Raw genomic sequence first — 23,974 nt, forward strand, 5'->3', positions numbered from 1 at the left:
TGGCCCACAGTCACCTATATTATTGACACATTTCTGAAGTCTTGGACCAGTGAACTCATCATGACCATCCAGGGAACATGCCCCCCCCCAAAACTTGTCTGATTTTAGCTTGGAAATGTCCCATGATAACCCACTTTCTTGGGGAGCACATATACTTAAAGTGAAAACTACATTTAATCAATATTCATTCTCACTCTGCACATGCAAGGCCGTGCAATACGTCTCTGCGTTTGACTGGTCAAGACTGGCCACGTAGTTAAAGTTGTATACAATGTATCTTCCCAAGTCTATTATTATACACCGTGAGTTTTGTTAGATACAATAGAACAACGACCATCTGAGTATTAACATGATAGGTACGCAAATCCAGCATTTCTGTAATTTTCTCACTTGCCTTTGCTTAATCTTACAATTAATTAAGACCATAAATATATTAGTTTACTTCTGAATCAATGTACAACCCTAGGATGTAAGGAAAACTCCTCTTGTGGGAGTTCCTGCAGTAATCCACATGACTTCAGGGTTTCTTGGTGGTAAACATCTATTTGGCAGCAATTTGGAGAAATCCAAATCCACAACTCTTGATGAGCTGTTGCTGCTGTCTGCACAGGGAGATGGCCGGGGTGAACAGGAGGGCAACACTGCTCCACCGTCATGCTCTAAGGTGGCCAACAGGCTAGGCTGAGAAACATTTTAAGTTTAATGCTATATTTTATGCCCAACGACGATCACACTTGTAATATTGTATATAAGCTAAATGAGGTATAGTCTCTTATATAAACATCAGATTGCGGGCGGGGGGACCCATAGTGCCCAGGGACACAGCTGAGGAGCAGAGCCTTGCCTGGCATGTGCAGGGCCCTGAGTTTGATTCCCAGAACCATAAAACTTGGTTAAATTGTAGAACCATATAATAAATTCATCTCCAGGCTTTCCTCAGGGGGACAAAAAGACAAGTATATACTTAAATATAGTTAGATCTCCATGTCTTGATCCACCGGTATCTGGGATGGCTCAGAGGGTGGGGGTCTATTGGGAATGGGTGGCATCCAGACCAAAGACACCACGCAAGATCTGAACAGCCACCTCTCCTCCTGCCTGGACAGGGTGAGAAGCCGGGAGACTGAGAACAAGAGGCCAGAGAACCAACTTGAGGAGCATCTGGAGGAGTTCCGGGGTCAGGATCGGTTCTACCTAAAGACCATCGAGCACCTTCGTGGTATTGTAGAGCAGCAACAGCAAAGTTCTAACGCAGAGAGAAGCAGGGTACTGCCTCATGGGGATCAAGGTGGCATCCTGCATGGGCATGCGTGTTTATATATCACCCATTTGTTCATTCATTCCCCCACTTATTGTGTATGTGGGCATGTGCACATAGGTGCACATACATGGGCACTTTTTCTAGGAGCGTTTCTCATAGGCCTGGAAGTTGCCAAGTTGACCACCAGATGTCGCCATTGCAAAGTACTTGGTTCTTCACAGTCTTATGAAAACATTGTGGAAACTCAATTGTGTGGTGCGCTTACTCTGCTTGGTGGCTTGACAAGTGAGCAAGCACCCCCTTGGACAGTGGCATTGGTCCTGGCTCTACCCAGTCCTTGCCTGGCTCTCCGTTGACAACTGCAGGAACAGCTGAGCAGCTTGAGGACAGTCCAGGCAAGAAGGAAAAGAGACTTCAAGAGAGCAGAGATCTGGCAAAGGGTTGACAAGGAGCCAGAGGGAAGGACCTGGATCCTGGTCTCTAGAAGTTCCCAAGATCCACCAAGTCTTCCGGGCCCATTGTCTCGCATCCCAGATTGTGAGCTGTAAAGCTGGACGTTGCCAAGGGCCACAAATACAGTTCAAACATGGATATGCCAAGGTTTCTCTGAAATGAGGAAGATTATTTTCTGCGGGAGGCAGAAATTGGACAAACACAGTTATCTTGTTTGTTTGTTTGTTTGTTTGTTTAATCTAATGTACAATAGATACCACTTAAACTCAGTGCATCAGTGCTGAGACAGTGTGTGTGAAGGACTTCATCTCACTACCAGGGAAGCACTTTCAAGTACACACCCACCCAGCTCACCAGAAAACCCACATGAGCTCATCTCCTGCTAGGCAGGGTTGTTCTGTTGTGAAAGACTGTCTTGTGCAGTGAAATCATTAAAGGGGAGGCTTCGTGGGATTCAAGTTGAAGTTGGATGAGGATGTTCTGGCCTCTTTGGTGCTGAGGAGATGGCTTGGTGGCAAAGCACTTGCTGCACATCAGGACCTGAGCCTGCTCAGCACATACATGAAAGACAGGTGTGGCGGCACTCACCTGTAATCCATCGGCAGACTGAAGAGACTGGATCCTGAGACTCTAAGGGACAACCAGTTTAGTGAAAATGATGCGCTACAGGTTCACTGTAAACGCCTGTTCCAAGGGGTTGGAGAGATGGCTCAGAGGTTAAGAGCACTAACTGCTCTTCCCGAGGTCCTGAGTTCAAATCCCAGCAACCACATGGTGGCTCACAACCATCTATAATGTGATCTGATGCCCTCTTCTGGCCTGCATACTTAAAAAAAAAAAAAGAAAAAAAAGAAAGCCTGTTCCAAAAAGCAAGGTGGAGGGAAAGAAAAGATATGAAAGATAACAGAAGTCAACCTCTGGCTTCCATATGCACCCCCGCTCCTTTACCTCTTTCAGCTCACCCATACAGACAGAAAATCTGGGGGACGGGGACCACTTGAGTACAAAGCAAAGTTATCACCACTGGAATAGAACACCAAGCTCCCATGAAGGCGAAGGCAAAGACACGGAAGGAGTGCTGGAGGAGGACGGGGGGGGGGGGGGGGGGGGGGGGGGGGGCATAGAGGCTGTGCCTTTCAGAACTGCCTTGAAGTCTTGCTCTAGAAGGAAATCATGTGACCACCCCCCATCCCCCCATCCCTTCCTCCCCCACCTTCTCCACTCTCCCCCTTCCCCCCCCCCCCACCTTGCACAGGCCCCAGATAGCCACATGAAGTTTGATATTCTCCGCAATACAGCTCTGACCTATTTGGGGAGTGTCTGAATGTGAAGGCCCTGGGGCTGTGGATAATCTAGAGTAGCTGTTCTCAATTGGACCCGCCCAATGGATGCAACTGGGAACTGCAAGGCTTCCTAGCTAACTGGAAAGCCAGGTCAGAGTCACTGCTAACCTGCACTCTCTGCCTGGTGTTGATCTCTCCGTGGGAAGGAATAAAATGGTAAGTACTCTGTTTCCAAGAATGTTATATTCTCTGTTACACAGAAGTGGAAACACTTTCCTAACACATTGTGACTTTAGGGTGCTTTTTTTTTTTTTAAAAGGTGAATCTATCACAATTCTTTTCCTTTCTTTTTTGGCATACACACTTATATTACACATAAATAAAATAAACTACGTGCAGCAAGAAGAACCACGAAACAATCAGGAATTAGATAAATGTTACATTCATGGTGTTTTGTCTAATTGTTTTTGGCAGCCTTGCAGAAAACATCTTTCCTAGCTTGGTGAGTCTAAAATTCTGAATGTAAATCAATGTCTATCATATCTCATCCCTATCAACTTAAAGCATCTATTGAGACCTAAAAACATCTTATCCCCTAAACAACTAAGCTTAATTAAGAAGACTAAACTATCGGGTCTTCAACCTCATCAGGGACTTGAGAAGGAACAAAACTTAATTACCCGAGAAAACCATAAGTGCAGGTTAACAGTTTCCAAAATGAAAACATGACAGAGACAGTTTGCTGCCTCAACAGTCACCCAAAACTTTCTATAACATTGGAGCATCATCTTCAGTCTTTTGGCCCAATATATCTGACAGACATATTTGTGAGGCAGGAACTATTGAGGACTTGTTTACCTTGTCTTGGCAGAGTTTGGCTGTTGACTCTGCCTGCATCCAAGCTTGCCTATTTTTAGGCAGAATTCTGTCTGTGGCAGAAACGATGATATTTTGCCCAGCAGTTAGTTTGCCAAATTTGAAGCCATCTCCATAAGGGAGTTCTTTGATGCTCATCATCTTCTTTGAGGTAGGCTGGGTGTTGCCAGGAGTTAACCTGTCTTATTGTCAAAGAATCTTTAAAATATTAAAAGCATCTTTAAATGCCATATTCTGTAGGTCTCTGAGGCTTTTGAAGACCTTATCTAACTATTTTACCTTATCTATCTATAGGATCGAAACCTAGGATTATATTCTTGTGATAAAAATAGACTAGTAACTGACATGACCATGACTTGTTTTCAAAGATTTATTTACTTATTATATATACAGCACTCTGCCTGCCTGTATCTCTGCAGGCCAGAAGAGGGCATCAGATCACATTATAGATGGTTGTGAGCCACCATGTGGTTGCTGGGAATTGAACTCAGGACCTCTGGAGGAGCAGCCAGTGCTCTTAACCTCTGAGCCATCTCTCCAGCCCCCCCTTGACCATGACTTGATCAACTAACAATTTGCTTTTTCTGCAGCTTCTGTTGTTCTTTTATCCTGCAGCTGATAAACACGTTCAGCAAAGTGGCTGGATACAAAGTCAACTAAAAAAAAAAAAAAAAAATTCAGCCCTGCTATACACAAATGACAAACGGGCCTGAGAAAGAAATGAGAGAAACTACACCCTTCACAATAGCCACAAGTAATATAAAATATTTTGGTGTAACTCTAACCAAACAAGTGAAAGACTCATATGAAAAAAAAAATTTCAATTGTCTAGAGAAAGAAATAGAAGAAGATACCAGAAGATGGAAAGATCTCCCATGTTTGTGGATCAGGAGACTCAACATAGTAAAAGTGGCCATCTTACCAAAGGCAATTTACAGATTCAATGCAGTTCCCATCAGAATCCCAACACAATTCTTTACAGACCTTGAAAGATCAGTTCTCAACTTCATAGAGGATGCTCTTAAAAGGCTTGGAAGTATTTAGAAAAGCAACAGTTGGTCCTGATGACCACTCACCTTAATCATCACTAGTCTTGTCAAGAATACTTGAAACCCTCTAGACCTTGTAGTCTGCAGTTGCTGCCTCACCTAGATTACAGTTTGAATTAATTCAAGCACTGACAGAGGACACTCTTAAATCTCTACAGTAGATACTGTTTATGAGATCTGTTCTGCAGAAGCCCTGGGGACATAGTTGACGTCACTAGGACAGGCTGGCTTAATTCTGCTGAGGGCATACATAAGTTAACTGGGGTTAGTCTTAACACAGGACATCAATATTCATAGAGGTTGACTGAGCAGCAACAGCTATGATGGTGTGAGAACCAAAGGTATGTGTTAAGTTTTAATTATTGTACCTAAGAGATAAAAAATAAATAAATAAATAAATAAATAAAAATTAAAAAAAAAAAAAAAAGAAGAAGAAGAAAGAAAAGAAAAGAAACATGCCTCTAACCTGTAAAGCTCTTGCCCGAGGACAGATACTTGGGGCCATTGTTTATAGAGGATAACAAGCCGCAAGTTCTTACTCCCCTAAACAAGTTTGTTTGACTCAACTGCTCAACTGTACCAGATGTGCTTGACCATATGTTAGCAGGAATATATCCAGATGTTTGTCCCTGATTGTATGTGGGTGGGAGGAACTCAGGCAGGAAGTACATCAGATGTATGCTTGCCCTCTGACTGGACCTGAGGGGAAATACAGAAGCTTTATGGGTTTGCCTTTACAAGCCTACGCAAATGATGTCATTTCCTGGGAACCCTGGAATGGACCTGGCCAGAGTCCATCATCCGGGCCATATTTAACTAAAGCTTGCTTCAAATTAATTTGACTCAAATTTTGTGGGGTCAGTTTTTCTCTCACAATTTTGGTATTAACAGTGACTCATATGATAAATATTCCTCATAAGCTCATGTATTTGAGCACTTGGTCCCCAGTGGGGGTGCTTTTTGGGGGGCTGTGGAGCCTTTAGGAGGTGCAGCCACTGGGGAAGGGGCTTTAAGAGTTTATAGCCCTGCCCCTGCTTCATGCTCGTGGCTCTGCATATGGAAATGCAACCAGCCACCTTCCTGTTCCTGTTGCCACGCCTTCTCCGCCTTCATGGATTCTTAACACCCTAGAAACATAAGCCAATATAAAATCTTTGCTCTATAAATCGCCTCAGCCATGTTTTGTCAGCAGCAGAAATCAGTCTTTCCAGGTAAGAATCTGCAGGAGTCAGGCAGTTTGAAAGGAGGGATGGGTGTTGCTGAGGAGCAACCCTCATTAGCACTTTTGTGCATCTTCTGACAGCTTGTGTCCCAGACCTCTTCTTGTCTGACAAACGGCCTGGGGGTGGGGCGGGGGGAGTGATGCTGTCTCTCTGCGGTAGAAAGCAGATATGTTTTCTGACCAAGACAATAAGGATGACGGCTTAGCACTGCCCCTTGCTTGTTTAGCAATCACCTCAAACTTTACGTCTGTTCTGGAACTCTAGGTCTCCCCAGTTCCTGTAGTTCTCATTCCAACTGATGTCAATTCCACCCCCGTCTTTTCATTTCCTGTTGTGTGAGCCAGAGATCTGAGATGTTATTCTCTGTCACACACCCTCCCCATTATAAAATTCTTTTCCTGCAAACAATACCCCAAATCAAACCACTTCTTGCTGTCTCTCCCTCCTCCCACACTGGGGCCAGCCTGGACTGCCTCCTGTCTGTTCCAACTGCACAGGTGCTGCTGATGGACATGTCAGACCACATGCCCCCTTTGCCTGCCTCTCTGCTGACCTGGAGCTTTTGTCCTGAGATCTTTGCTCTTCTTGGCTCTTGCTCCCCTGTGGGCTTTTTGGCTTTCTCTGCTTGGCTAACTCAGCTCTGTCTCCCAGCTGCTAGCCTCTGAGATTATGGCCATCCTTGTCTGACACTGTTTCCTCTGCGTTCTTTCCATCTTTGAGTGTTTCTGCTGCAACCGCTGTCTTCACTGGGAAGCGTGTGACTTTTAGGGTCTTAGTAAGCTACAAGAAGAAGGAAAGACAGGCACATGTCTAATTTACTATGTTTACTCAGAGGCATGTGGTGATTTCTTTTTTATTTTATTTTATTTTATTGGTTTTTTGAGACAGGGTTTCTCTGTGTAGCCTTGGCTGTCCTGGACTCGCTTTGTAGACCAGGCTGGCCTCAAATGCACAGCAATTCACCTGCCTCTGCCTCCCAAGTGCTGGGATTAAAGGCATGTGCCACCACGCCCGGCTGGTGATTTCTTTTTAAAAGATTTATTTGTTATCTCTGCTTCTGTCTCCGCCTCTGTCTCTGCCTCTGTCTCTCTGTCTCTGTCTCTGCCTCTGTCTCTCTGTCTCTGTCCCTGTCTCTGTCTCTCTCTCTGCCTCTCTGTCTGTGTTAGTGCATTTAAGTTTATGTGCACTAAGTGTGTGCAGGTGCCTATGCAGGCCAGAATATGACATCAGATCCCCTAGAACTGGAGTTGCAGGTGGTTGTGAGCCAGTAGATGTGGGTGCTGAGAACCAAACCCAGGTCCTCTGCAAGAACAAGTGCTTTTAACAACTGAGACATCTTTTCTGGGCCCTGTGATAATATGGGTTTAAATGTTCCCCTTGTAGGTTGTTTTGATTTTCTTAGTTTCAGTTACCCTTGGCTAGCTGTGGTCTGGGAATATTAAATAGAAAATTCCAGAACTAACCTGAAAATTCCAAGTAACTTTTGTTGTAGTATACTACCACACTTACTAGATTAGCTGTTGTTGGTAGTCTTTTAGTAGACCCGGATTCTATATGAAACTTTATTGTGAATATGCATAGAGAAAGACCATAGAGTTTGGTGCTCTTTATGGCTTCTGGCATTCACTGCAAGGCTTAGGGTGAAACCTCAATATTAAGAGGGGACTTCTGAGGCTGGGGATCCTGGCAGCTGGGTCATAGTTAACGTGCAACTTTGAGGCTGTGGCCTGAGGAGCCAGGCTCTCTGGAGCAGCCTGATATGTCAGTTCTCCTTTCAATGAGTGGTTAGCCAGGGATTGCCCGTTATTCTCTCAACCAAAACCAGTTCCACTAAAAACTTTGGAAGTCCTGATAAAATATTTTTGAAATGCTAATTTCTGAGGACAGTAGTTAGTACTGAAGAGGGCTTGTGTCCAGGGAAGGCTCTGATTAAATTCTGTCTTGGTGAAATAACATCCAAGGGACAACGTCTTCTAAGACAGGAACAGGGATTAGGAGTCTTGCCACTGTCCTTGAGTTTCCTAACATAACCAAAGCATAGCCTGGTTTGACATTTACCCTAGAGATCGATTTGACTTTGATCTTTTTGTCTATGTGGGCTAAGGTTTAAAGGGAACAGTATCAAAACAAAACATTGCACCTCAAATCAAAACATTCAGTGCCTATTTCATTCAGGGCACGTTCAGGACTCTAGTTTGACAGCTTTGTTTACCACAGGGAAAGGACTGTGGGACAAACAGGTTTGGTGCATGGCTATCAGAGGCAACGTGAGGAAGAGGAGGCCAGTGTGCCTTTCTCCAAAGCACCCGTAGTAGAGAACTTAGACTTTGTGTGTCACCCTGAAAAACAAGGATATGTATATACCACCTAAATATATAAGTACCTGGAATCTCCCATGACTGTCATATTGGCAGAAGGACACGCCGATCGGTCTGTGAGCTTATTAAGGGATGCCTTTGGATTTATTGGACCAACTATATGGAAGAGGTAATAATAAGGATCAGTAAGCACTTTGATCCACCCAGACCTGCGTTTTGTGCATGGTGACAAATATGGGTCTACTTGCATTTTTCTACATGTAGACATCCAGTTAGGCTAGCACCATTTGTTGAAGATGTTTTCTTTTTTCTGTTGTATGGTTTTGGCTTCTTTGTTGAAAATCAAGTGTCCGTAGGTGTGTGGGTTTATTTCTGGGTCTTCAAGTCTATTCCATTGACCAACCAGTCTGTTTTTATGCCAATACCATGCAAGTTTTTGTTTTTGTTTTTGCTTTTTATTACTGTTGCTCTATAGTACAGATTGACATCAGGCATAGTGAAGCCTCTAGAAGTTCTTTTATTGCACAGGGTTGTTTTAGCTAGTCGGTTTGTTTGTTTGTTTGTTTGTTTTTCATATGAAGTTGAAGATTGTTCTTTCAAGGTCTGTGAAGAATTGTGTTGGTATTTTGATAGGAATTACATTGAATCTGTAGATTACTTTTGGTAAAGTGGCCATTTTTACTATGTTAATTGTTGTGGTTAATTTACTGATATGACCTAACATTGTTTATCATTAGGCCTATAATTATTATTATGGCAGTGTAACCCATTAGCAATCAATCAAGACACAGACACCTGTTATATTTTAAAAATAGCCTTAGTTAACCTGGGACAGGGCAGATATTATTACCCTAAACTACTTCCCAAAGTGGAAGTATCCCATACCTGCCCCAATCCCATGCCGTCTGCTTCTAATAATTTCTATCCAGCTCCCTCCCATCCATAATCCCATGTACTTGCTAACGTTCTTCATCTGGGCCAAATCTCCATCCATGCCAGCCATGTGCTTCTCTTCCATCTAAGCCATGATGGCACAACCTTCTTCTCTCCTCTCCTCATCCTCTCTTCTCTTCCCAAGATTCTCTCTGTCTCTCCAAGCCTGGGAACCGTAGTCACACCTATCTCATCTGCCCTGCCCAGGTGTGATGGCTTTTTATTAATTAACATCAAAATATATCAGACCAACCCCTAACAATTCCTCTTTTCTGTCTAAATAAAAGGCCATTTTTTATATACAGTAAGAACCATTTTTCTTTTTTATTAATTCATTCATATTATATCTCAATTTTTCAATTGTTTTTCCATCCCTTGTATCCTCCCATTCTTCCATCCCTCCCACTTTCCCCCTACTCCCCTCCCCTATGTCTGTGACTGAGGGGGACCTCCTCCTCCTGCATATACGCATAAGATATCAAGTCTCTTCTTGGTAGTCTGATATCCTTCCTCTGAGTGCCACCAGGCCTCCCCATCAAGGGGACATGGTCAAATATGGGGCACCAGTAAGAACAATTATGAAAAATTATAAAAATCAATAGGTAAGACTTACATACATAATGTCTAATCAAAAGGTATTTGGCAACCTCGAAGAAAATATTATCTGTCTTATCTTGGTGAGTCTAAAGTTTTGAACTAAATCAATATCTATCAAAGCTCAAATCTATCAACCTCAAAGTATCTATCTAGACCTAAAAGTATCTTCTTAACTCCTAAAGAACTAAGTTTAATTTTAAAATCATCTGGTCTTCAACCCCATCAGAGACTTGAGAAGGAATAAATTTAACTACCTGAGTAAACAGGAAGTGCAGGTTAGCAGCTTCCAAGATGAAGAGGGAGAGAGAGAGAGAGGGAGAGAGAGAGAGAGAGAGAGAGAGAGAGAGAGAGAGAGAGAGAGAGAGAGAGAGAGAGAGTTTGTTGCCTGAATAGTCACCCAAAACTCTCTATAACATTGGAGCATCATCTTCAGCCTTCTGGCCCAATATATCTGACAGATTTATTTGTGAGGCAGGAACTATTGAGGACTTGCTTACCCTGTCTTGGCAGAGTCTGGCTGTCAACTCTGCCTGCATCCAAGCTTCCCTTTTTTAGGCAGAATTTTTGTCTGTGGTAGATAAAAGGACATTTTGGTCCAGTGGCTCTTTTGCCACACTTGAAGCCATTTCCATAAGGAGTTTCTTCAATGCTCATCATCTTCTTCCTGGTAGACTGGGTGCTGCCAGGAGTTAACCTGTCTTATAGTCAAAGAATCTTTAAAACAATAAAAACAATGCCGTATTCTGTAGGTTTCTGAGGGTTTTGAAGACCATATCTAACTATTTTACCGTATCAATCTGTAGGACCATATCTATCTGTTAAACCTAGGATGTATATTCCTGTACTTGACATGACCCTGAATTGATCAACTAACAATTCACTTGTATTACCTAATTATCCTAAACAGCCTGCAATTGCACTATTAGAATATTAGAAGTAAACCATGTATTAATTGAGTTGTATATGTATAAACCTCATATTAGAGTAGGAATATAATGTGTGAAGAATATTAAATTTGAATTCTATTTCAATGTATCAAAATTAAACTTATTTTGCATCAATATATACAATTCTATATCAATGAATTAAATAAACCTTATTTGTGAGATGCAAATAAGGCTTTAAGTTGAGGAGTTAAGATTCAATAATCTACTTTTTGTCCAGTCATCTCTATCTATTTCTATATTATCCTTTTTTATTTTTAACACCTATCTCAATGCCCAAGAAAGAAAGGTAAAGGAAAAGAGAGAAGTCCCTGAGTCTAACCTCATTTTTCTCTCTGAATAAGACCAATAATAACTTAAAAATAACTCTCAATGACCATAAACATCTATATCCCAAGAAAGCAACCAAAAACCTACCCAACCCCCCTTTAAGGGAAATGGGGTATCTTTTTCTTAAGGTTTCTTCAGGCTGATTTGGGGTGAATAATACCTATGTAGAGGCCTAAATAAAATTGGAAAACATTTTTAAATGAGTTAGGGGTAGTATTTGTGGTCCAGTCTCTAAATGTTGAGAAATTCCAGGCTTAAAATAAGTCCTTTGTGGGACAGTCTGAAATGCTGGACCAATTTGGATCAGGAGTCTTCTTTGAAGCCGTCCTTTTCTGATGAGGAACAGCAACTAAAGCACTTGGGGCTGGAACATGAAGGCTGCAGGATGTCAGCATCTCAGCATGCTGGAGGAATGAATCTTGTCAAGTCTGATGCAGCATCAGTGTCAGTTCTTTTATTCTAAAAACATATAATTTCTCACAAGCATTATATAGTCCTAAAACGATGAATGTATTGGGTGTGCAGGATATACAGAACAATTAAGGATGGTTCTCTGCTCTTTGTATGAGCAGGAGAAGGACATCTGTAAATCTTCATCATCCATGCCATATGAAGAATGGCATCTAATAATAAATCATGGGGATTCTGTAACCAACAGGAAGCTTTGGCTATGCATAGACATTCATGTCTCAGCCAGTCTCAGAGCTATTCCTATGTAGTGGGATTAGCAATATAAGTTAATTGCTTGTTCTGCAGTTTGAATTCATGTAAACATAGACAGACTTAAGTTAGCGGTCTCTCTTTTATCCAGGTCTGTTTCATTTTGACCTCTTTCAAAGAGGAAATATAACATCACCATTGACAATGAACATACAATTACTATCTTACTGAAATCAAAACAGGATTGTATAGCTCTAAATGTCCTTCTCTAGGCTCTGTGGTGCCTGATGTACAGGCCAGAGAATGCTTCCTGTTTTAGAAACAGTCTGGTTTCTAAAATGTTTAAAGCATTAAACTTTAAATAAATATTATATAAACTCTCATTTTATTTTAGGGTTTATGTATGCCGTAGGCATCTTGCACCTGGCTTTTTACATTTGTTGTGGGTGTTTTTGTCTCATCTCTTCTTAACATGGGAGACATGCAGTTAATCCTACCAATCCATGAGCATGGGAGATCTTTCCATCTTTTGATATTTTCTTCAATAGGTCTTTCACTTTCTTGGTTAGAGTTAAACCATGAAGTAAAGTGGGAAATAGCCTTGAACTCATTGGCATAAGAGACAACTTCCTGAAAAGGACACCAGCAGCTCAGCCTCTAAAATCAATAATTAATAAACGAGACCTCTTGAAACTGAAAAGCTTTTGTAAGGCAAAGGACACTGTCAACAGAACAAAAGAACAGCATGCAGACCAGACTAGGTGAAGACCTCTAATAATCCTACATCTGACAAAGGGCTGATATCCAAAACATATAAAGAACTCAAAACATTAAGCACCAACAAACAAAACAACCCAATTAAAAAACGGGATACAAAGCTAAATAGAATTCTCAACAGAGGAATCTCGAATGGCTGAAAATCACTTAAAGAAATGTTCAATGTTCTTAGTCACCAGGGAAATGAAAAACAAAACAATTCTGCAATTCCATCTTACACCCTTCAGAATGGCTAAGATCAAAAACTCACGTCACAGCACATGCTGGTAAGGTTGTGGAGAAAGGGGAACACCTCTCCATTGTTGGTGGGAATGCAAACTTGTATAATCACTTTGGAAATCTATCTGGCAGTATCTCAGAAAATTGGGAATAATTTTACTACTCCTGGGCATATACCCAAAGGATGGGTGGGGTGTTCTGGTAGGACCCTGGCCAGCAGCTAGGACCTTTCCTTTATTATCTTGTTTTTCATTGGTTTCCCCTTTCTTTTTCTTTTCTCTTTCCCTCTCTACTCCTTTTCTTCCCCTCCTCCTAGTCTCTTTTATTTTTGAGAGGGAGGGATGGTCTTATAAACAGCCTCAGTTTACCTGGAACACATTGCATAGGTTAAGCTTGCTGGTCTCAAACTCATGACGTAGCCCAGGCTGGCCTCAAACAATGTGTTTCTGGTCTCCCTTCCTTTTTTAATTGTCCGTTTTCCTCTACATACTAAAGCTGTTTAAGCAGTAGATTACCTCCCCCCCCCCCTTTTCAAGATTTATTTATTATGTATAGTGCTCTGCCTGCATGTACACTTGCAGGCCAGAAGAGGGCATCAGATCTCGTTACAGATGGTTGTGACCCACCATGTGGTTGCTGGGAATTGAACTTAGGACCTTTGGAAGAGCAATCAGTGCTCTTAACCTCTGAGCCATCTCTCCAGCACCCAGTAGATTACCTTTTAAGAATATAGGTTTAAAAAAACAGTAAGGCACACACCTGTGCTTGCCCCATCTTCCTTGCTCTCTGTACATTCCTATTTTCATTTGGCATTGTTTTCCTTGAGCCTAGTGGTCTCCTTCAGAATCCTCAGCTGGCATACTATAGTTTTCATAGAGAAGTCGGCCACTATTTTAATGTCTTGCTGCTCACAAAAGCATCGGTTTTTGCTGCCTCAGTCTCTCACTGGAGTTCGTATTTTCCTGTTTGTCCGTGACCAGGCCATTTAAAAAGCAAATGTCAAAACCCCGTGGTTGGCTCATTTCCATGCCTAGCAGTGTTCTCAAACCTTGTTCTGGGAATTTAATTACTTACAAACGTGTTGACTTTATTGGATCTTGATTTTAATATCTACTAGGTAGGAAACTGGATGTAGGATCAGCATTTCTTTATTTCTGAAGCTCCCACAGGGTGGACTGTTGGGTCTTCCATTTACTTGTGGCCATGTCTATTAAGAGTATTATTGCTATCTAGACTTGAATGGATCTACAGTGCTACCGGAGTGCTTTAATTGCTCCTCTTCATTATAAGAAGGAAAACGAAGAATGTTACTTTCTAGAAAATAGTGGGGAGACAACTTAAAAAGAGAGATGGCTCAGTGGTGAGGCGCACTCACTGCTCTTGCAGAGGACCCCAGTTTGGTTCTCAGCACCCACAGAGTGGTTCACAACCATCCATAACCTCAGTTCCAGGATATTCAGTGTTGTCTTCTGACCTCTGCAGGCACTATACACATATACGGTACACATACACATATGCAGGCAAGTACATATATATCTATATATATATTTATTTTATTTTTTATTTTTTTAAAGAAAGACAACAACAACTCAAACTGCCAGTACACAGAGACTGCATGGAGGGTGGACAAGTCTCCATGGGGCAGTGTGAGGAAGATTCTGGAGGGACCTGTGGCATACACAGCAGTTCCCCCTAAAGAAGCACGGGTAAGAATCCCTGGAACCAGCCGGGCATGGTGGCGCACACTTTTAATCCCAGCACTTGGGAGGCAGAGGCAGGCAGATTGATGTGAGTTCGAGGCCAGCCTGGTCTACAAAGTGAGTCCAGGACAGCCAAGGCTACACAGAGAAACCCTGTCTTGAAAAACCAAAGAAGAAGAAGAAGAAGAAGAAGAAGAAGAAGAAGAAGAAGAAGAAGAAGAAGAAGAAGAAGAAGAAGAAGGAGAAGAAGGAGAAGAAGAAGAAAAGTAATGGAGGTTGCCCATCAGCTGACTCTGGGGGAGAGATTGGCTTGTGTTAGCTGTAGTCCCTGTAACTGCTGGGTGCCTGTGAGTGGAAGAAGAAGCAGAGAGGTTGGCATTTTAGAAGGAGTTGGCAGGACACTTCTGGCTCTGAAGATGGGGAAAGGGCACCAAACCAACAAATACAGCCTCTAGAAGCTCTAAATGGGATCCAGCCCTCAAAAAGGAGTGCCACTCAGAGTTCTATTCTTGGCTTTAATTTTTCTTTTCTTCCTTTTGTTTCCCTCTCTCTTTTTTTAAAGTGAAATTCAAAAACTGCCAAAAAAAACTAGGAAGCAGACAATAAGTCACTGTTACCGTTTGATTTTGTTTTTTCTGTTTTTTTTTTTTTTTTTTTTCCTGGCTGTCCTGGACTTGCTTTGTAGACCAGGCTGGCCTTGAAATCACATCAATCCACTTGCTCTGCCTCAGGAGTGCTGGGATTAAAGGAGTGTGCCACCACCCCAGGATGTGGTGCCATCAGAAGACAGTGAAGCTTTCAAGAGGTGGGTGTTGGGTCTGGGGTCACGCAAATGAAACACCAAGGACCCACTGTGAAAGGAGAAAATAAAAAGCTTTATTTTCCAGGCATAGGTACTCAATGTTGAGACTGAGACTGTGTCCCTGAGCTTCTGTCAGAGTTAGCTTATATAGGCAAAAACCACACTTAGCTCATACTAGGGGTTGCCAGGGAAACAGGGTGATCCCCAGAGTGGTTGGTTCTGACTCAAGTTATTTTTGCTAACTAGATGAAATGGGTCTAACTGGCCTTTAATCTGATTGGTCCTGGCTGGCTTGTGGTCAGGAATTTTTGCTGGCTAGCAAAGAGTATGCTGAATGTAAACATTTTATGGTGCAGGTGACCCGATACAGAGACTTTCCCCCAGAACTGGAGGCACACATGTTTTCCCTAGGAACTGCTGAGCACATCATTATTTTTAGTCAGTGATTCTTAGCCTGACCTCATCCAGAGAATTCTTCCCGGACCAGAGTTGGAGGTCTTTGTGCTAACAGTGGAGTCTTACTGCTTTTAATGTGGTCTCTTCAGTGGGCCCTAACAGAGGCCTTCAGGATACTGGGGTCCACCTCTGAAGTGCTCTTGGGGAATCCAGTTCTTTTCTAGTCCTTTGTGCTTTCTCCTGGCTAGGAAGTTAAGCGTGCTGTTGTTTGGTCCTATGCTTCCACGCCGATGGATACACCTCACAGGCACAAAGCATTGGGGCCACATCATCTTGGACTGAAACCTCCAAAGTGATGCACTTTGTGCTATGGTGTGTGTGTGCACATGCGTGCATGTGTGTGCACTGGTGCAGGTTTTCATGGCTGCATGTGTGTTCAGAGGCTAGATGTAACCCTTGAGTGTTGTCTGCCAGAGGCTGTCCAATGTATTTGGAGATCAGGCCTGTCGTTTGCCTGGAACCCAGGAGGCTGAGCTAGAGGCTGGGCTGGCTGGCCAGCAAGCGGAGCCCTAGGACTCTGTCTGTCTCCATCTGCCCAGTGCTGGGATTACAAGCATGTGCCACTATGCTCCACCAAATGGGTTCTGCAGATCAAACTCAGGTTCTCACACGTGCAGAGCAAGCTCTGTACTAGCTTGCTTTGTCCTCCTAGCCCTGGATAAGCCTGGATTAGATAGCAGTCTATCTAAATACTGAAAGGTCTGAAACTGGGACCATTCCTCCTTCCCTAAATCTATTCTCCCAAGAGACTTGGAGAAACGACAAGCCTCTTATTCTCATGGCTCAGACTGAAATTTGAAGACTGTCTCAGTTCTGTCCCTTACCAAGTGCACAGCCCCAAACCAAGTGTTGCATTTATGATTTAGGCTGGTGCTTCCAAGTCATGGAATAACCTCTGTTTTGTTTTCTTAAACTTGTTATCATCCCACTAAAGACCACTGGGAGCATATTTGTAAGTAAAACAAGGTTGGTTTTATTACACTACTACTAAAGTTTGGGAGAACCCATTCAGGGAAGTCCAGGCCATCTCAGAAAGAACCTGGGCTGGGGCGCTGGCTTAGTCAGCAAGACACTTTTCCCTGAAAGCTTGAGGACCTACGTTTGGATCCCCAGCATGCACAGAAGAAGGCAGGAATAGTGGTGCACATCTGTAACCCCAACACTGGGGACGCAGAAGCAGGAGCAGCCTGGGGTTTCCTGGCCAGTTGGTCTAGCCACATTCATAAGCTCTTAGTTTTCAGTGCAAGATGCTATCTCAGGGAACAAAGGGGAGACAGAGGCAAAGGAGATAGAGGCAGACACCTGACACTGGCTTCTACACACACACACACACACACACACACACACACACGCACGCACGCACGCACGCGCGCACGCACGCACGCACGCACGCACACACGCACAAGATAATCTTTATGAAAGGAATGAAACAAGAAACCGGCTACAGGATTTGGGGGTGTCTCAGGAAGCTCTTGTTTGGGTGCAATTGGGGAGCAATGGTGACTAGAGAGCCCAGTAATTCCCATTTATAATAAGTGGAGACAAAGAGAAAGCTAACCGGGCAATTGGTAGAGAAGCTGCTGTCCGTCATCTTAGCCAGAGAACAGCCATGTTTATAGATGACAAAATGACCTCGTGTTAATGATCTTGCCTAATTTTGATAGTTTATGAGGTTACTTATGTCTAGCAAGGCATTCTGGGCCAACCATGAGCATCAGGCCAACTTGTTGACATGAGGCCTCCTAGCTCCAACACTCAGGCCAGTCTGCCCTGTTGCTTCAGCAGTCACAGGCAGTTGTCTACTTGCTGTATGCCCAGGGGAGGACAGGAAGCTGTCCTCAGAATCATTCTGTCTCAGCCTTTGCTCCTCTGATGGGTGCATCCCTTCAGCCAGCATCCCTGTTGGGCCTTTGTGACAGTTGCCCCTGACCCTGTCTGCCTTGGTTAGCTGCAATCTACCCCCAGAGTGTGGAGAATAGCACAGTTCTACCCTGCCAACCCATCACTTCCCTGTTTTTGCTATTTCACACCTCATTTCCGGAAAGAGTTAGGTGTTGATGGGACAGGGCTTCAGGGTGAACTCAAGCAGCCATCTTGACCTGGGAACAGCCCAAGTTTTTCTGTGCCTTTCTCTGGGTTGTGGTCTCATGGTAGCATTTTCAAGCCGTTTCCTATCATTAACACAGTCCTAGGTTGGAAGTGTTATTTTGTTTTCTAAGCATTCTCAAGGATAGCTTAGGTTGTGCACCATTTTTTTTTTTTTTTTTGTCTCTTATACTCCAATAATAAAAATGAAAAGCTGGGTATGGTGGTCCATGGATGTAGCTACAGCCACTTAGGAGGCTGTGGCTGGAAAGTAGCTTGGACCCAAGGATTTCAGATCAGTCTGGTAGGCATAGTAGGAAGAGCATTGTAAGAATCCATTGGGGGTAGGGGGTCGGGGGTGGGATGGGAGGGTTGACTGGGGTTGGGTAGGGTCAGCATAATGGGTTGGCTTTCTCAATAGTGCTTTGCCATATTTTATCGAACCACACCAAGAACTCAAATCAGGAGTCATGTGCTTGAACCTAATTTAATCTCTTGATCTAGAGATCAAAACATGCTATCAGGAGCTTGGGCAGACTTTTATCTTTGCTTGTCCCTCTAAAAACCAAACTGTTCCCCCCCCCCCCCCCCGCCCCTAGAGGTATGTCCTAAACTGTGTTGGGCAGGCATGTGTCTCTCTGTGCTCTGCTGAGAAGAGACTATGGGTGGAGGAAATGTGCAGCAAGTCAAGCAACCAACCCAGGAGAACCAAACGGTAAGGCAGCATTCATGGGGGCTGGGGATTACTGTCGAGGAGGCAGAGTCCTGAACTCGGGTTAACTTCAGGGACATAAGGAAGAATCTTGGGGACAGGACCCAAGAGGTCCTCTCAATCACTCACTGTCAAACCCTACATTTTCCTGGACACAGACACATACGCTTAAGTGCGAGGGTAGTCATTTACTGAGCAGGAAGAGGAAGGCATTCATGCAGTTGTCATAGGGGTGGCAAAGAGAAATTTAAAGGCAGCCTTTGATTCTTGATGAGTCATCCTAGGTGGTTAGGGTCAATGCTGGAGAAGCGCGGATTATGTTTCCTGTGGGATAGGATGGCAATCAGACCACAGAACTTGTCACAGGATGGAGTGTCAATAGGGAAGGATGATGCTGGGGTCCTGGCGAGAAGTCTCCACTCAACACTGAGGAAGGCAGGAAGAAAGAGCACAGAGACCTGTTACGCATCGCTTGCACTGACTTCAGGACATAGAAACATTCTGTCATACAGAACAAAGGATGAAGAAACAGATCTTCCCCTGCAATCTGACATTACCTTACCGGAGTACAGGGATGAAAGGCATAGAATAAATGCTCTTTTCCTTATTGGTTACACTTGAGAGATCTGAGGTTGTTTCTCTGATCTTTGGTGTATAAAGCTCTGCAGGATTTTCAGTAAATGGAGGATAATGATAAAAGCCTTGGCAACTTTTAAAGACGTTCACACACTTTCCGAGCAACACTTTAGAAGAAATGGGAAAGAGAGGACAAAGGAATCTGCTCTCCAGCCTGGAGGAGCCGTTGATGATCACGCATGCAGTTCCACTCCCAGCTAAGAAGCCAAGTTTGTACAGAGCTCAAATGGAGATGTTATTATCAGGAGTGGGAGGGCGGTGGGCCGTTGGCCCTGATGAGCAGCTGCACTCACATCCCACTTCTGTCTGTTGTAAACTTTGCTTCTTTGTTGTTGTTATTGTTCAATCTTACTTAATGACATTTAAGGCTAAGCCCTTTTTACGCAACCATGCAACTATGTGAAGCACACATCCCTGTTTTCTTGCTTGGTAGGACTAGATCACAGATGCAGATAATTTAAAGCCAAATTTCAAGCTCTCCTCAACAGTTCCTTATCAGATGATTTTTATTGTGCTTTCGGGGCGCGATATTAATGCTTTTGGAAGGACTTCACCCGTGACCGCCCCCTCCTTGCTCTCACTGGAGGTTGCCCACCTGGAGGCTCAGGCCTCTTCATCTTGAGCCTGGGGACAGCGGTCTGCAGGGCAGGAACAAGAGCATGTTCAGGAACCATGCCCACTTTACCCCCCCCCCCCCACTTCTCCCACTCCACCCCTGCCCCAAGAAACTAGAAGACTCTCCAGCTGCAGCAAATGTCTGGTCACCCAATCCCTTGGGCTTGTTTCTTCTATGATATAAAATTCAGGATGAGAGAAATAGATGTGGCCTGACTTACCAGCCTTGGTTAGGTTAACAATATTTGTCTCAGAGATTCCATGCTTCTCACATAGCTCTGTAAACTTTACCTTGATGTCTGAACTCAAATCTGGTTCTCGGCCTGTGAAGAGAGTAACCGTGACAGCAGAGGTGGCATCTTCTGTATTGACTACAGAACTGAATGAAGGGACTGGGCTCCTCCATAGGGATGAGAAAATGAGCGACAACATGACTGACAAGCATGGGTATGACCTGTCCTGAATTTGGCACCCATAGAATATATCTCTGGCACAGTGAAAGATTTCAGAGTCCTCCCCCCATCACTAAGCCTAAGGGATGACAAAGGTAGGCATCTGTCTTCAGGAGGCAAGAACGAGGCAGTGAAGGGCCAGGCTTGGAAGACGGTATTAGAGCTATGGTTTCTGTTTTCTCTTCTTTTCTCACCCCGAGACCAGTGTCTGTATGAAAATACTCTACCATAGAGCGCCATCAGCTGGAATGTCTCCTCATCCTTGACATTATTGAGATAAAAGATAACGTAATCATCAGTGTCTACATCAAGTACAGTAAATGTATTGTTTCCGTCATCTGTGGAGGAAATGGAACACAGCTCAGAAATTCTTTGGTCCACAGGAAGTAATAGAAACCCTTTATCTGTCTTACCCCACATATAAAAAATTAAAATGTGTATCCTGAAAGAGGTGGGTGAAAAAAATGCCTGATACTTTCCATTTGTAGTTATCTGGACTTCATGAAGTAACTTCTAAGGAAAAGGATAGCGATGGGCCGACCACTAGGGGACAGTTAGCTGCAGCAGCACCCCAGCCTCTTTCAATGTCTCTGCGGCCTATGTACACAGCTCAGCAACTTCCAGTAATGTGTCTCCTTCCTTTGTAGGCTTGCTGTATCAAATGTCTGCATCTATGCCTGTCTAATATAGTGCATCCTGAGCAATGCGTGCACCAGTGGTAGTTACAGGGCAGCATCAGACAGCTGGCAGGAGACTAGAAGCCACCTTAGCTCACTTGTTCTACCTTCCTAGTGCCATGTGGGACACGTGAACCATGAGACCAGGGCAACTGGCCTGAAGCAAGCATGAGGTACCCTGAGATATCTCAATCTTGAGACCAACAGGAGTAAGGATGGCTCCCTCCCCGTCCTGTGCCTGCATGCCCCAGTGCATGTAGGCTTGCGACCCCCCATCTCTGCCAGTCTCGGAGGTAGTCACACAGCCTGGTGCAGGACATGTCCAGCTAGCACCTGGAATTCCTATCCATGGAAAGGAAGCATTTCCAGCACTTTAACCCCAGCCACTCTCCTAAGGTTTATATAGCTCTTATCCCCGCCCCCTCTACTAAAGACAGCTGTATCCCCCCCCACTAAAGACAGCTGTATCCCCCCCCCCACTAAAGACAGCTGTATCACTGGAATAGCAGTACTGGCCCAGCTAAGCCTCATTCTTTTGAGTCCAGCGTCTGTACACCTCAGTGCCTCGATGCCCCAAGGGAAGAGGTATACCCCGGGCCTGGGCGATGATGATTAGATAGCCTGATCCCATTAGCTACATAAACAATGATCAGGGAGTGACTGAGATTCTGAAGAGGACTGTGGGGGTAGTTCAGTAGTAGAGAGTATGACTAATATATACAAGGCCCTGAGTTCAGTCCCCAGCAACACACACACACACACACACACACACACACACACACACACACACACACCGAAGATATTAGGTTTTCTAAACTCCTGTGATTATATATATACTTGTTATAGACTTACATTTAACGTAATATTCACCATCATTTTCTGTTCTGTCACAAACTAAGTACTGTTCGACACACTTTCCATCCATACTGTAAAACAGAATAAGCTGGTATTTACCGAATATTGATACGGCTGGTTTCCCCTACCCTCTGTTCTGTGCCCACATCTCCAGTTTCTGATTCCATGTAACTTTGAATATTTTTGTAAGATTAGCAAAGGCTTTTAGTTGTGTTATTTCACTTATATTTGGTACTTTAGTAATCACGTATTTGCCCATTATCTTAAAAAAAAAAAAAAAAAAAAAAAAAAAAGAACGACAATCCCTTTGCATGACTGTTACAACTGTGACTGCTCCCAGCATCACTCCCACTGTGCTCCATCCCTGTGTTCCGACCATCAGCAGGAGTCCACCACAGGCCTCTCTCAAATTAGTGCTTTGCAAATGTTGCCCAATGAGGCCCCTCAGATCCACCGAGGATCGTTATTATCAGCTCCCTTTATTACAGGGAAAATGTGAGTAAAGAGGAATGGATTTTCTTGGGAAACAACCAGTGAGAAAATTTTAATTCATGATCATATAGTCTTAGCCTGTGCTATACTATCTTATTAATACGGTTTGGGAAATGTCTCTGACCTTTAAACATCCTGCTCCCAGTGGATTTATCCCTGTCACCTGCTATTGTCTTTGACTTTTGAAAACACCCTGGTTATGAAATCTTGGTTTAGTGTCAGATTGGGAGGGGCCCTAGTTTTGGATACAGACTCGTGTGTGTGTGTGTGTGTGTGTGTGTGTGTGTGTGTGTGTTTGTGTGTGTGTGTGTGTGTGTGTGTGTGTGTAGATGCCTGAGGCCATACCGGACTTCCATTTCCTCTTTCTCAGCTAAGAACAGCACACTTACAAAGCATAAAAGTGAAAGGCTAAGGACCCGTTCTCGAAGACATAGAAGAAGTCCGCAAAAACTCTCATGTCTCCATCTTCTTCTATCTTTTCTTTTTTGTCAGAGGCCAAGAGAATGGAATTCCACTCCCCCTCAATCTGTAACACATGAGTAAATGGTTAAGGGAGAAAGGGCAGGTTTGTGTATGGTCGTGTTTCAATGGGCCAGGACATGAGCGCACACAGGAACACGTCACACATCGTCCTGCCTCTGTCCCTGTAAGAACGAAGGTCCCCAAGCACCGTTAGATCTGAATGGCAAACAACTTCCACGTCTGAAGCCACTCATTTGTCCAACAGATCGGGGAGCCGCACCCCCTTCCCCTCAAAGGCCCACTTGGCTTCAGAGTTCGCCAGAGCGCTCTCCGAGTCAGCAGTCTCTGTTTCCCACAAATCTACCTGTATTGGATCAAAGTTCTTTCCTCCTGGACTAGTTTCTCCTTCTGCATGGGCACAGACTAGGGTCAGCCCCAAACCCAGCAGCAGCAGCAGCAGCTTCATGTTGGTAAGGACTCTTTGTCACGCCCGAGTCTTCCCGGGATGGTGGCTGCGCTTCACTGCTCCTTTGGCTTTATATACTTTCTGTGTTCAGTAGTTTGGTTCCCTGCCCTCCTCCTCCCTCCCGCTATCCCCCCACCGCTCCACCACCTTACCCCCACAATATGGGTCCCTTCCAGTTCCCTCAGGCTCTGTGGAATGTTTGTCCCTGGCAAGGATTGTCCCTGCCCTTTGCAAACTTGGCAATCTCATCTCCTATGGATTAATTTAATAACCTTACATTTCTCAAAACATAGTCTCAAGAAAAATAATGGATGCTCTAGAGAGCTGCCGTCTGGAACTGTTGTGACTTTGGCTCTGATTTGGAACCTGAAAGACAGTTATGTGTGTGGGGAAATGGAGCTGACCTGGGAGGTCAAAGTCTGTAGAAAATCTTGCTTTAAGATTCAAGTGGAAGCCAGGAGTGGTGGCGCAGGCCTTTAATCCCATCACTCGGGAAGGTAGAGACAGGTGGATGCTGTGAGTTCAAGGCCAGCCTGGTCTAAAGAGTGTGGAAGAAGATGTATTAATCATTTTTTTTTTAATTTTTTTTCAAGACAAGGTTTCTGTGTGCATCCCTGGCTGTCCTGGAATGGAGCTCTCTC

At 44.0% G+C, this 23,974-nt stretch overlaps 1 protein-coding gene across 1 annotated transcript; it reads right to left on the reverse strand.

The window, feature by feature from the left end:
* Positions 1 to 18,981: 18,981 nt before the first annotated feature.
* Positions 18,982 to 23,339, reverse strand: LOC127198445 (major urinary protein 20-like). The gene is made up of 7 exons (XM_051156415.1): positions 23,232 to 23,339; positions 22,795 to 22,931; positions 21,911 to 21,984; positions 20,609 to 20,719; positions 20,151 to 20,252; positions 19,910 to 19,993; positions 18,982 to 19,104 (listed from the first exon to the last, which is right to left on the reverse strand). The coding sequence occupies exons 1-7, from the start codon at positions 23,331 to 23,333 to the stop codon at positions 19,022 to 19,024; spliced, it is 693 nt and encodes a 230-aa protein (XP_051012372.1). The 5' UTR covers positions 23,334 to 23,339; the 3' UTR covers positions 18,982 to 19,021.
* Positions 23,340 to 23,974: the final 635 nt, after the last annotated feature.

This window comes from Acomys russatus, chromosome 2, assembly GCF_903995435.1.
Source record: "Acomys russatus chromosome 2, mAcoRus1.1, whole genome shotgun sequence".
In the NCBI taxonomy this organism is placed as follows: domain Eukaryota; kingdom Metazoa; phylum Chordata; class Mammalia; order Rodentia; family Muridae; genus Acomys; species Acomys russatus.